The sequence below is a fragment of the Petromyzon marinus genome, chromosome 36, assembly GCF_048934315.1.
Source record: "Petromyzon marinus isolate PM22_M1 ecotype Great Lakes invasive population chromosome 36, UKy_Petmar_22M1.pri1.0, whole genome shotgun sequence".
In the NCBI taxonomy this organism is placed as follows: domain Eukaryota; kingdom Metazoa; phylum Chordata; class Hyperoartia; order Petromyzontiformes; family Petromyzontidae; genus Petromyzon; species Petromyzon marinus.
In genome coordinates this window covers 4644801-4658433 of record NC_133702.1, presented here as the reverse complement: position 1 = coordinate 4658433, position 13633 = coordinate 4644801, and the positions used below count along the sequence as shown (strand labels likewise).

The 13633-nt window shown below is 49.4% G+C and overlaps 1 protein-coding gene across 1 annotated transcript in view; it reads left to right on the top strand.

Moving 5' to 3' along the window:
• The window catches only part of CFP (complement factor properdin), a 29338-nt gene extending 15776 nt beyond the window's left edge, over positions 1-13562 (top strand). Inside the window, exons 5-12 of the mRNA XM_076072050.1 lie at positions 853-1020; positions 2252-2437; positions 3223-3408; positions 4417-4614; positions 5198-5321; positions 6482-6624; positions 7311-7416; positions 8546-13562. Coding sequence (XP_075928165.1) covers positions 853-1020; positions 2252-2437; positions 3223-3408; positions 4417-4614; positions 5198-5321; positions 6482-6624; positions 7311-7414 — 1109 coding nt within the window. The 3' untranslated portion in view covers positions 7415-7416; positions 8546-13562. The remainder of the gene's footprint in view (positions 1-852; positions 1021-2251; positions 2438-3222; positions 3409-4416; positions 4615-5197; positions 5322-6481; positions 6625-7310; positions 7417-8545) is intronic.
• The last annotated feature ends 71 nt before the right edge of the window (positions 13563-13633 follow it).

Sequence of the window (13633 nt, the reverse complement as noted above, 5' to 3'; positions counted from 1 at the left end):
AGACTGCAGGGCACTGTACATCTTGTTTGAAATAAGTTATCTGATGTTTATAGTGTAAAACATGTGTGCGACCCTCACACCAACATCTGATAACGAAGAGTAGACCGATTTAGTTTTTGACTGCTATAGTCGATTAGAATAAGAGAGTGACTCTAAACAATCCACCGACTCAGACATTCTGTCAACTACAGTTAGACTACAGCTAAAATAAAATAAAATCTGCCTAAATTATTGCGGGAATCTCTGGCCCAGATGCAGGCTACACGGTTGGCCAAGATTGGTTACAGAGTTCAAGGAAAATCGATGGCTCTAGCCAAAGCCACTCGGTTGGCGACACGAGGGCCACTTTAGACTACTCGGTGAGATCCATAGGAGAGTTTTCACTGTTGAAAAAAAAATAGGTGGCCCCAGTGGCTCAGAGGTCAGAGCGCTGAGCTGGCATGGCTGAATCCAAGCAGCTTCCAGTGAGTAAACGTCCCCAGTCTATAAGTGCAGTGCTGAGGCGATGGTCTCATTGTGGTCGCCAATGACTGCATGAAAAGACCATTAGATAGAATTTGGCTCTGCGCTTAATTGAAATTAAATGTAATTTTGACTCCGGAGGAGATCCGAATGGATACTTTGTCTCGTGACGTGACACCTCTCGCACCAATGGCATAACATCGGGAAGCCAACCAACAATATAACAACAAATTGTTAGGAATTGATGATTCCATTTGAGTTTGTGAGCACCACCTTGATTCAACGATTGAGCCAATGGGCCAATGTGTGAATGCGTGAAAGAGTTTGCGACGGGCCCTTCCCTTGGCGTGCGTGTGTCGCCGCTTGTCTGCACATCCGTGCACAACACAGTGCGAGGTGCTTGGGGCAGCTGGGGGCAGTGGTCTGCCTGCTCCGTCACATGCGAGGCGGGACAGAAACGTCGCACCAGAACGTGTGAGGGTGCCCATGCGTGCGGCGTCCGCTGCGACGGCCCAGGCAGCGAGAGCGTGGCCTGTCAGACCGGACAGATCTGCCCGAGTGAGTACTTTGCTGGCCGTGGATGGAGAGGGCGTGAGTTTGGGGTGGCGGTGCGGGTCAGGATTTCTCAAACTCCATTTCTCGTTTGTGATCCACCGTGGTTTTTCTTTTAGAGTCAGCCCTGCAATTGACCGCTCGTGCTGCTGCTGCTGCTGCCCAAAGGGCCTCCACTGGAGGGACCTCTCGTGAGAGCCCTCAAGAGGATATTTGACCTACCCTAAACTGATACGAGTATATCCTCAGTATTTCTCAGTTCGTTGCAGTGGTGTGGCTATTGAGTGTGCCAGCAATGCAACGGCACTGTAGGGGCCCATGGGCTGGAGACGCCAAGGCACTGAGAGCTATGAAGAGAAGGGGGACAAAGTAGAGTGAGGTTCTTATTTTATCACTTGCACGAGGGCCCACTGCCAACACTGCTACGTCATCATCATAATTTATTATTTATGCCGCACGACCCATGCAGTATGTATGCAGGTGGGGGAACAAATGCGTGTTTGAGATAAATGCTCAGTAAAGAAGTGATTGAAAAAAATGACAAATGTTGAAATACAACAGTCTAGACCAGGGGTGGGGAACGTCCGGCCCACGGGGTGTATAAGGCCCGCGAAATCATTTGGTGTGGCCCTGCCAAGGCAACCGCAGGCGCGACTCGAAATTCAATAAATCTAGGAGCAAACCTGGAAAAGCAGTTGCGAGTAGCAACATCATCAATACCAGCTAACATCATCACACGCCTCGCCAAAGATAAGCAGTTCCAGCCATCACATTAGGGGTGAGTTAATTAAATGTTTGATCAAATATAACAGGCTAATTTTTAAGTTGATAATTTTGTATGGCCCGCGAATGATGTTCTAAATATACAAATGGTCCTTGGCAGAAAAAAGGTTCCCCACCCCTGCTCTAGACGATATGCACAAAAAACGAGAAGAAACCAAATTGCGAAACTAAACTGCTTGAGACGACTCTCCTTTTGGCCGGCTTCATTCAAGTTATCCGTACACTATCTGAAAATTATTATCCTTAAATAGAGTTTCCGCAAAAAGAAAGTCGTAGCATTGGCCAAGAAAGCCTTTAGTATGTCAAGTTCGAAAATCAAGTCTTTAATTTAGCCTCAAATTGATAAATTGTGTGGGCCATCGGAGTCTCATTTGTGGCCGCGCGGACGACCTATCATCGGCATTACCCCCCCTCCCTGCCCATCACCCCCCCTTGCCCGATGCCCTCCTGGCAGCTCACGGAGCATGGGGCTCGTGGTTGTCGTGGGGCGAGTGCTCCAAGACGTGCCGGGACGACGGCGCCGTGCGGAGGCGGAGCCGTGCTTGTGACAGCCCCGCGCCCTCCTTGGCGCCGGCTGGGTCCCAGTGCCCTGGCGCCTCCCAGGATACGGGGCCCTGCCTGGACCTGGACCCCTGCCCTGGTACGGTTGGCGGTGCCACAGAGGGGGCATGGGTGAAGGTGACGGAAAGTGACTTTAAAGTGTGTCACATCTTGGTGGCGAGATGTTAACTGCCTTGCCCGGTGTACGGAAGGTCGTGGGTTCGATCCCGACGCTGACGCCTGTGTGGAAAAATCCACACAACCGCGGGGAGAGAGACACGCAAACTCCAAATATGGAGTTTGCGTGTCTCTCTCCCCGCGGTTGTGTGGATTTTTCTCCGCGGCTTCCCTCAGGATTTAGAAACATGCGTTTAGAGTAATTGGCTGCTATAAACTTCCACGTGATAAGCCACTTCGTTGAACTATCATTTGTGGCCAGGTCGCTTCTGAAAAAGAACCATGTAGCTCAGTGGGCCTTGCCTGGTAAAATAAAAATAGTAAATAATGTTTTCTCTCGCTCAATCATCCATCTCCAAGCAGGTGTCTTTAGAACCTGGAAGCTGAGCAGCGGTGCTGAGTCTGGTGGTTAAACTAAAAACTTAACGATTTAATTCATCAGGCAAATTATTCATGCAGGGCTTTATTCAAAATCTTAACAATTCGGGACCGTTCACCTATTTCCGTGGGGAGGATCACAGATCCGCCTCTGATTACCGGGGTCTTACACGGAACCAAAGCCTCTTCGCCACAGCACGGCAGCAGTGCTCTGTGATGGGAGTATCGGGTGCCCGTGTGTGGTGCGCGTGCCTGTGCATGGTGTGCGTGCGTGGCGTGCATGGCGTTCGTGGCGTGTCCGTGGTGTTCCCGTGTGCGGCATGTGCGCAGTGGACGGCGCGTGGGGCGGGTGGAGCGGATGGTCGGGGTGCAGCGTGACGTGCGGGCTGGGCACGAGGGTCCACACCCGGCTCTGCGACAGCCCCGCACCGCGGTACGGGGGTCGGCTGTGCCCCGGCAGCGAGGACGGACGGCAAAGCCAAGCAGAGCTGTGCGACTCCCATAACAAGTGCCCCGGTACGGTGGATCGCACGATGGTCGCGAAGCTCCATCCCTACCCCTGGGCGTCGAGGTCACCGTTGCCTGTGGCTCGTGGCCAGGGTGCTATGGAAGTAAAACAAATGGGTTAATTTCCGTCTGCATGGGAATTGAGTGTTACTCCCCTCCTGGCACGCGTGGGTTTTCTCGCAGTACTCTGGTTTCCTGTCACATGTATACACCCTCATGAATGGATTTGGTCAAAGTACCCAATTAATTTTTGATTTAAAGCTTTCGCGACTGCAGGGATTCGTATTCTTGGTTCTTTCGGTAAAGTCACGAAACTACCCAATTCATATAGGACCACAGAGCCTAGGCTTTTATTAGTGCCGGTTCTGCCTTCTCGCATGTCTGTGGTTTCACGTGCCTCCACATCTCTGTCTCTCTCCCTCAGAGAGTGCATAAAACCTGCGTACGTGACAAATTCTCAATGTTCATTACTGCTACAATGAGCCAACCGATGGGAGCTACTTTGCTGGCTAAATGGTGAGAGTTGTGGCTCAAAGCGGAGATAATATTTGTCCCCCAACCCCCTCTTTCACTCTGTAAACTCCTGGTGAGATCACAGAACAGACACAGACGAGAGATAGCGATGCAGTGGCATGAGAGATGCAGACGACTGGAATGTAGTGAAATGAGAAGAGGTGTAGACCGTCCACCCAGCGGATTCAATGGGTACACCAGTTGATCGGCAGGCTGTGCGCGGTGGGGCAAAGTGTGGGTACCCCCACCTCTTCCAGGACGGAGCTCTCTGGAGCTTTCGGTTAAGCCCTACACAACTACGCGTCGTTTGTTGGTCACGGCTGATGGCTACTGCATGGGTTGTGAAACACGTGGGATGGGCCATCAGAGGGGGTCAGCCATCACGCAATGCCAATTGATTTGGTTTATCAGAAAATTCGGCGGAGTGTTGAAAAAAAAAACGTTGACGGTTTTTACCAAGTACAGCTCGGGTTCCTTTGCCGCGTGATGCCCTGTCGCCCGCAGCCGACGGCAAGTGGACGGAGTGGTCGTCTTGGTCGACGTGCATGTCCAATACGCCGTACGAAAACCGCTGCCGGCCCCGCGTGGGCAAGCAGACGATGCAGCGCATCTGCATGGGGCAAGAAGAGGAGGGCACGGCGTGCATCGGCGAGGGATTCATCATCCGCGCCTGCTACAACCTGGAAAACTGCACCGCCCGCGGTAACGGGCGCCTCGCACGCGTCCACGTGGAAACACACGGAGGGTCTCAATCCGCTGACGGACGAAGGCCTCGTCGTGCCACGTCGGTCAGGGGTTTAATTTCGGCCGCACTTCACCACGTCGGTCAGCGTGCCTGGCTGAACGGTGGCGAGGCTGAGCACTGGTCCGGCGATCGATGTTTAGCCGTGGCCGGGAATCGGACTCACGATGTTGGGTTCGTAGCGGAGCGCGCTAACCACTGCACCGCCGCTTCCACCCCACAGCACTGAAAAATGTGGTACAGGTGCAACCCTGCACCTGCTTGTTCACACCACAGCTGGCAGAAAGGCCTCCACTAGAAGGAGCTCCAAAGACGTCCTCTCGAAAAAAGTATTTTGGCCTCCTCTTGGAGAAAGAGGTGGTAGGCCCTCATAAGACAGTGTGACGACAAGAGGGCTGTCTGTGTACATGCACAGCAAAAACGATGTGCTGTAGGAATCTTCACTTAACGCGTTAAGCCCTTACCTAGAGACTCGGACCGCTGTCTGCGTCACGTTGCTGAAGCGGAGGGGGGGTGGCTCCTCACGTTGTCTTCTTTTTTCAGAGCTGAAGGTGAAAAATCCCGAGTGGGGCGAGTGGGGCGAGTGGAGCCTCTGCCAGCCCCCATGCGGTCAGTGCTCCATCAGTGTGCGCCGACGCGTCTGCAAGACGCCGCTGCCAAGCTGGAAGTGAGACTTGTCCCCCGCTACCAGCCCCGTAACCACGTCGGCCATCTCCCGTTGTTCACAGCCAGGCTTTGCCACGGTGTCACTGTTTGTTCGTGATACGATAGGGCCATGGTGAAGGTGCAGCTTGGAAATGCATTGCTCACGACTGCTGGCGGAAGGGCCTGGAAGCAAGGAGCTCTAGAGAGTCCATCTATTAGATATTTTGACCTCTTCCATCCGTTTGTTTCCAGCCTGCGTGTCGTTTTTCCTGTTGCGATGGGTTTTCTCATCATGTACAGAAAGTGTTGGATTTAAATAATTGTTGCCTTTAGCCAAGTGCTAATGGAGTTCCCCATAGGCTAAAGGTACAAGCCCTCTCGATATATGCGCTTTCAGAGGGATAGGGCAAGAGTGAATATTATAGATTGTACTATATTGGACTGATGAGTCCTAATAAGGATGAAACCAGTATGCGATTTCCTGTTGGCAGAAGTGAGACAGAGAGACAGTTGGTGGCTTCAACAGTGAGACGGCCACACGTTGAACTTTGTGGAGCTGGTGGTTTAGACAATGCTGACAGCATTGTACATGCAGTGTGGTGGTCACATGATATACACGCAAGGCGTTATGGCCGTCAGGTCTTCCTGCTGTTCATAAAATCACACGTCTGTGTATTGTTAAATGTAATAAATTATTTCTAAAACAATTGGCAATGGTATATCCGATATATTTAGCAAAACGGCTGATATAATGTGGAGTCTATGTACCCTACAATATACATTGTAGTATTGCCATATCATGACAACCCAACTTAGAACTAGCCCAATTCCTGAGCCCAAAATCTAACCCTGAGTTAAAGTTTATTTTAATTCTAGGCCTTGTGCCGATGGGCAGCAGACAGCATTGCAGCGAAATTCGTTGTTGGACTGTATTTCTTTGCTCTCACATACACATGTCCCACATCAGCAACTCGTACTGCTCAGCGTGGGGAGGCCTTCATCCAACAGCGAATAGATCATGGCCGATGACAGCAATAAGGAATGTCTTGCTTCCGTAAAAAATTTTTTTGTAAATCTTTGGACCTAGAAAAATATTTTGCACAGCAAGTTATATGGCTCTAGCTTTGCACAGCCACCCGCAAGCCACCCACCTAATGATGTCCACGGTCCCTGTTCCTCAAGAACCGTCAAGGAAGTTGCCAACAATGAGAACATCCCCATCACGTTCTGGGGAACTCCGGCTGAGGAGTGCACGCCCCGCAACGACGCGGAGGAGAAGCGGCGCTGCCCTGCCCTGCCCGCTTGTCCAAGGGGCGTGAAAGACGGTGAGACACCCTGACCCTTGCACCAACAGCATTGTGTTCCTCCCGGCCAGGCGGACGTTAGCCGCGGGACGATGCGCCTTGTGTCCACGGCCACTCGTAACTGGGCTGTGCTTACGGCAGCGCAAACTAAACTTGGAACAGTGCGAGGAAGATTTGGGCATGGCCACGCCGAAAAATTCGTGAAGCAATTTCGCATCTTTGCGGGCGGTGACCCGGCTGAGGGGTAGCGCGTTTGCCGCTTGTTGCAGAGACTTGCAGTTCGAGCCCAGTGTGGGCCACCCTGGTTAATACTGCGGATGCATTAACCATGAAATGCACCTCCTCTTGGTTAACAGTGGGACATTAAATATCCCCGTAACATTAAAAAAAGAGTGGCCTATGTCCTGGCATCATGGTCCAAATTTGCCAAATTTTATAAAGATACGCACAAGTTACTTAACTGGGGAAACCACGAAGCAGCATCGCCCCATGCTGGCAGACTAACGCTCACTCGCTGTGGCCGGTGCTGTGCTGACCTTGCGCCGCACGGGGACAGCTGCCACGGGGGGGGGGTCCCCTGCTGCTGGGGGGCCTCGAGATGCATCGCGTGAGAGGTGCGGTGTGAATATTTAGCCATGATGATGATGATGCCAATTGCTGCTCGGGCTCCTGCTGTAGCACCCTTTTTGACTTTGAACTTCCTGCAGGCTGCAATGGAGCTCCCAAGCCCACAAAGCCCCCCTGTGATGGGGGCAGCGGGGATGAGAACGCTTCCGGAGACAACCCGAGCGATGTGGACTGTGAGAACTAGAGGTACGCGCTGGGGCCGCACACTCATACGCCGGGAAGCCCTCTCTCTGTACGCAGCACTTCAGGAGCCCTTCACTTAGCCAAGTCAAATCCTCTGATTAAAAAAAAAATCGTTTGCCAGAGTGTTGTTGTTGTTGTTGTTCATAATACAGGTTTATTTTGTTTGGGTTAGATCGCGTAAATATAAATGTGTCGTTAAACCCGTCACCACCCGACGATTAGTAAAGTTTGTCACGTAAACAGAACATGCCGTGCTGTTATCGGGTGGTGGCGGGTTTAACGACACATTTATATTTACGCGATCTAACCCAAACAAAGAAAGCCTGTATTATGGATGATTTTGGTCGCGAAAGCCTCCGTGTTAAACTGTTATCACTGTCTCTGCTACCGATGATAGATTCATTATCATTAGCCGAGTATGATGGCACAACACAGTGGTGTGTCATGGGCTCCGCTTGAGGATTTTCAGCCAAGAAATCCATGCAACTGCCCTTCTTCCCCCTGCCTTTATGGTGTACTCTAATCGATTAATCGCCTACCCTCGTCATCCCCAATTACAAAACCAAAGGTGGAAGCTCCGTGCTAATGTTGACGCCTCTGAGGTACAAAAAACGCCCAGAAATGGCCACAATGCCACTTGTCCACTGTTTCGGACACAAACTGGAGTTGATAGATCCAAGTAGCTTTCATCCTTTAATGTCACACGATTTTATCACGTGCTCTGATGTTCCCGATCCCAGCTATGAAGAGAAGGCCAACATGCCTTCTCGACGGGCTCTCTAAAGCTTTTTAGCGGTGGCATGAGCAAGTCATTGCAAGGCTGTGCCTTGACCTTTTGTAGGACTGCCCTCTGCTGCCCACAACACAGCACAACCCTGACGCACCTGTTTAATGTACGGTGGTCACCCATCCACCCACACACTACACAGACTCAATCCTGTTTAGCTTCTGAAGTCTGACAAGATTAAGCGCATCCCAAACGATTGGGCCACGGTCCGAACGCCCTGTATATGAACGTTAATGTGAACGAACGATACAACCAGGTTTTTTTTAATTTATAGAACAATCCAAGTGGCATTGCATCTAATGCGAAAGTTGATGCTCAACAATGTATTTTGTCTTCTTCGCTTAGGAAATCGACTGCACCACGGGACAAGACGCAAACCCATCACCCTGCCTTGATTATGCTTCAAAGCAGCATTGATCTTAAGATGACTAGCATCGTACACCACTCATTCTGTTATAACCCTCACCAGCGTCTGGCGTGCGCCCACGTTTGCTTATTACATAAACATGCAACACGTCCGTTCACGCTTAGAGAATCTTTGAGCACGTGACGAAGGATGATTACAGTCGCCGCGTGGGTTGTTGTGGCTGTGTTTTTGGAGTTCACTTCTGTCGGGTTGGAGTTGTTCACTATGTATATTGCGGCTGGACTCAGTGGCGTAGTAACTACACTATCAGTGGCGTAGTAACTACACTATCAGTGGTGTAGTAACTACATTATCAGTGGTGTAGTGACTACATTATCAGTGGCGTAGTAACTACATCATCAGTGATGTAGTAACTACATTATCAGTGACGTATAACTACATTATCAGTGACGTAGTAACTACATTATCAGTGACGTAGTAACTACATTATCAGTGACGTAGTAACGACGTTATCAGCTCAGGGGGTGCGGCAATCGGTCAGGTGGGGCCCCAATATTTAATTAGTCTCGCACGGTCGCAGCCAGAGGCTTTTATAATATCGCAGCCTCCTCTTGCCGTCCTGACGCTCACGGTCTCGAACATTTAACGCTGTACGGGGCGCACCGCCTTGGCAAAATAAGTGTTGTTGTTGTTGTTCTTTGACACTGTTGTTGAAAACATATCTCGTGGCGGTTGTCAAGGGGGGGCCGCTAACTCGTAGCTTTGGCCACCAGAGGCTCGGCACTGCTTCAAACAGCGGCAGCAGCTGTGGTAGTAACACACCAATCAAAAGTAAACTTGTCGTTGCCTCCATTTCATTCCCTGAAGGAGCTCCTGCCACACATCGTAGGACCACCAAGAGTAACAAAACGATGTGACCGTCAAGTAAGCGTCAACACGTGTTTTGGTCTTTGAACGTGCAAACGATGCCCGATGCTCCTCGTCCGTTGTGGGAGATTTGTCTTCTATTTCTTGATTAAAATGAATCATCCACAGGTTTTTTTTATTTGGCATTTTCATGAAAATGCATGTGCAGTATACTCAGCACGAAGCCCTCTCTATGCAAACTAAAAATGTTAGTGCTTTAAAAATACAAATGTTGGAAACCCTAACCATCTAGTAAACCCGTCACTAGTTAGAGCCCATATGATGACCATAACCCCAGCCAACTAGTGAAACAACCACTCGTAACTAGAAGCTGTTCTACGGATCCTAACCACCTAGACAACCTGCCACTAGCCCTGTCTGATGACTCTAACTACCTAGACAACCAGTCACTAGCACTAGCCCTGTCTGATGACTCTAACCACCTAGACAACCAGTCACTAGCACTAGCCCTGTCTGATGACTCTAACCACCTAGACAACCAGTCACTAGCACTAGCCCTGTCTGATGACTCTAACAACCTAGACAACCAGTCACTAGCACTAGCCCTGTCTGATGACTCTAACCACCTAGACAACCAGTCACTAGCACTAGCCCTGTCTGATGACTCTAACTACCTAGACAACCAGTCACTATCACTAGCCCCGTCTGATGACTCTAACCACCTAGACAACCAGTCACTAGCACTAGCCCTGTCTGATGACTCTAACTACCTAGACAACCAGTCACTATCACTAGCCCCCGTCTGATGACTCTAACTACCTAGACAACCAGTCACTAGCACTAGCCTCGTCTGATGACTCTAACCACCTAGACAACCAGTCACTACCACTAGCCCCCGTCTGATGACTCTAACTACCTAGACAACCAGTCACTAGCACTAGCCCTGTCTGATGACTCTAACTACCTAGACAACCAGTCATTAGCACTAGCCCTGCCTGATGACTCTAACTACCTAGACAACCAGTCACTATCACTAGCCCCGTCTGATGACTCTAACTACCTAGACAACCAGTCACTAGCACTAGCCCTGTCTGATGACTCTAACCACCTAGGCAACCAGTCACTAGCCCCGTCTGATGACTCTAACTACCTAGACAACCAGTCACTAGCCCTGTCTGATGACTCTAACTACCTAGACAACCAGTCACTAGCACTAGCCCTGTCTGATGACTCTAACTACCTAGACAACCAGTCACTAGCACTAGTCCTGTCTGATGACTCTAACCACCTAGACAATCAGTCACTAACACTAGCCCTGTCTGCTGACTCTAACTACCTAGACAACCAGTCACTAGCACTAGCCCCGTGTGATGACTCTAACTACCTAGACAACCAGTCACTAGCCCTGTCTGATGACTCTAACTACCTAGACAACCAGTCACTAGCACTAGCCACGTCTGATGACTCTAACTACCTAGACAACCAGTCACTAGCACTAGCCCTGTCTGATGACTCTAACCACCTAGACAACCAGTCACTAGCACTAGCCTCGTCTGATGACTCTAACTACCTAGACAACCAGTCACTAGCACTAGCCCTGTCTGATGACTCTAACTACCTAGACAACCAGTCACTAGCACTAGCCCCGTCTGATGACCCTAACCCCCAGTGTTTTTGTTTGCATGTTCACCACAAGTACCTATCGTCAATGCAGGCATGGTTCCTGGCAATGGGTTTTTGTTTGGTGTTTGAACATCTCAACACAATCTGTTTTATTGACAGAAAGGGGTAAAAACCTATTCTTATCTTTTTTCATCCGTACACACGGATAGATTCTGACACGAGATTAGATGCGCGTGTGATTAGAAGAAGGGCCATCGGCCCGAAACGTCACAATTTGTTGGTTTCATTATTGACAAACGTGTTTTGAGTTTGATGCGTCGTCGATCCCATTCACGTCTCACTGGCGCGGAGTTTTGACGGCAAAATCACTTCGGTGTGGTAGCCACACGGGGGCGAGACTGCAATGCGTGCCACTGAGTGGCAAGCGACTGCTCCGAACGCAATGCGACGTGGAATTTCACGTGCAGTCAGTACAAGTTACCAGTGCGGGATTATCCTAGTAGCAAAAGTAGCTACGCATATGCTACGGGCCCCGCAATTTCAAGGGCCCCCTCGCTAAACGCTTTCAAGCTATCAATTCCGGTTCAGTGATTCTGCACTTGCTCTATGACTGAAGTACTATACCGCCTTCAACTTTTATGAACGACTGGGTGTTTAAGGTTAGCGATTTGTCGTATTATCTGGCTGTATAGCAAATGAAAAAAATACAATTACTCTACTATGAAAGTAAAATTTTTGTGTTTTAATATTTATCTGTTTTTTTGTAATTTAGGGCCCCTTTATAACATCATATGCTACAGGCCCCGCACTAGCTTGATCCGTCACTGAGTACAACCACTGGGCTTCCCCATGCATTTGCTTCGTTTAAGTTCGTTTTAGATTAAGAAGAGGTGGCTAACCTGTTGCCTTATCGCCGGTCATGAGTAATTCGCCGCTAGATGAAGGCACCCAAAACCGCCGCTATCTCTCAGGGCCCTGCAATGCAACACACCCAGCGGAGCCACGTGCACACGAGGTAACAAGCTGAGATTAGGAGCACACTCTTAAAGGGAGTGCTCCTAATCTCAGCTTGTTACCTGTATAAAAGACACCTGTCCACAGATGCAATCAATAAATCAGATTCCAAACTCTCCACCATGGCCAAGACCAAAGAGCTCTCCATGGATGTCAAGGACAAGATTGTAGACCTACACAAGGCTGGAATGGGCTACAAGACCATTGCCAAGCAGCTTGGTGAGGTGACAACATATTATTGGTTCTTTCGGTAAAGTCACGTTTATTATTTTATTGTTTCCCTTCAACGTGACTTTACCGAAAGAACCAAGAATATGAATCACTGCAGTCACGAAAGCTTTAAATCCAAATTTAAGGTGACAACAGTTGGTGCGATTATTCGCAAATGGAAGAAACACAAAATAACTGTCAATCTCCCTCGGCCTGGGGCTCCATGCAAGATCTCACCTCGTGGAGTTGCATTGAGCATGAGAACGGTGAGGAATCAGCCCAGAACTACACGGGAGGATCTTGTCAATGATCTCAAGGCAGCTGGGACCAAAGTCACCAAGAAAACAATTGGTAACACACTACGCCATGAAGGACTGAAATCCTGCAGCGCCCACAAGGTCCCCCTGCTCAAGAAAGCACATATACATGCCCATCTGAAGTTTGCCAATTAACACCTGAATGATTCAGAGGGCAACTGGGGGAAAGTGTTGTGGTCAGATGAGACCAAAATGGAGCTCTTTGGCATCAACTAAACTCGCCGTGTTTGGAGGAGGAGGAATGCTGCCTATGACCCCAAGAACACCATCCTCACCGTCAAACATGGAGGTGGAAACATTATGCTTTGGGGTGTTTTTCTGCTAAGGGGACAGGACAACTTCACCGCATCAAAGGAACGATGGACGGGGCCATGTACCGTCAAATCTTGGGTGAGAACCTCCTTCCATCAGTTAGGGCATTGAAAATAGGTCGTGGATGGGTATTCCAGCATGACAATGACCCAAACACATGGCCAAGGCAACAAAGGAGTGGTTCAAGAAGAAGCACATTAAGGTCCTGGAGTGGCCTAGCCAGTCTCCAGACCTTAATCCCATAGAAAATATGTGGAGGGAGCTGAAGGTTCGAGTTGCCAAACGTCACCCTCGAAACCTTAATGGCTTGGAGAAGATCTGCAAAGAGGAGTGGGACAAAATCCCTCCTGAGATGTGTGCAAACCTGGTGGCCAACTACAAGAAACGTCTGACCTCTGTGATTGCCAACAAGGGTTTTGCCACCAAGTACTAAGTCATGTTTTGCAGAGGGGTCAAATACTTATTTCCCTCATTAAAATGCAAATCAATTTCTAACATTTTTGACATGCGTTTTTCTGGATTTTGTTGTTATTCTGTCTCTCACTGTTCAAATAAACCTACCATTAAAATTATAGACTGATCACTTCTTTGTCAGTGGGCAAACGTACAAAATCAGCAGGGGATCAAATACTTTTTTCCCTCACTGTATATATATATGCACACACCTTATAATAATATCCCACTCAAGAACATAACAAATATCTGCCTTTTTTTAAAACATAG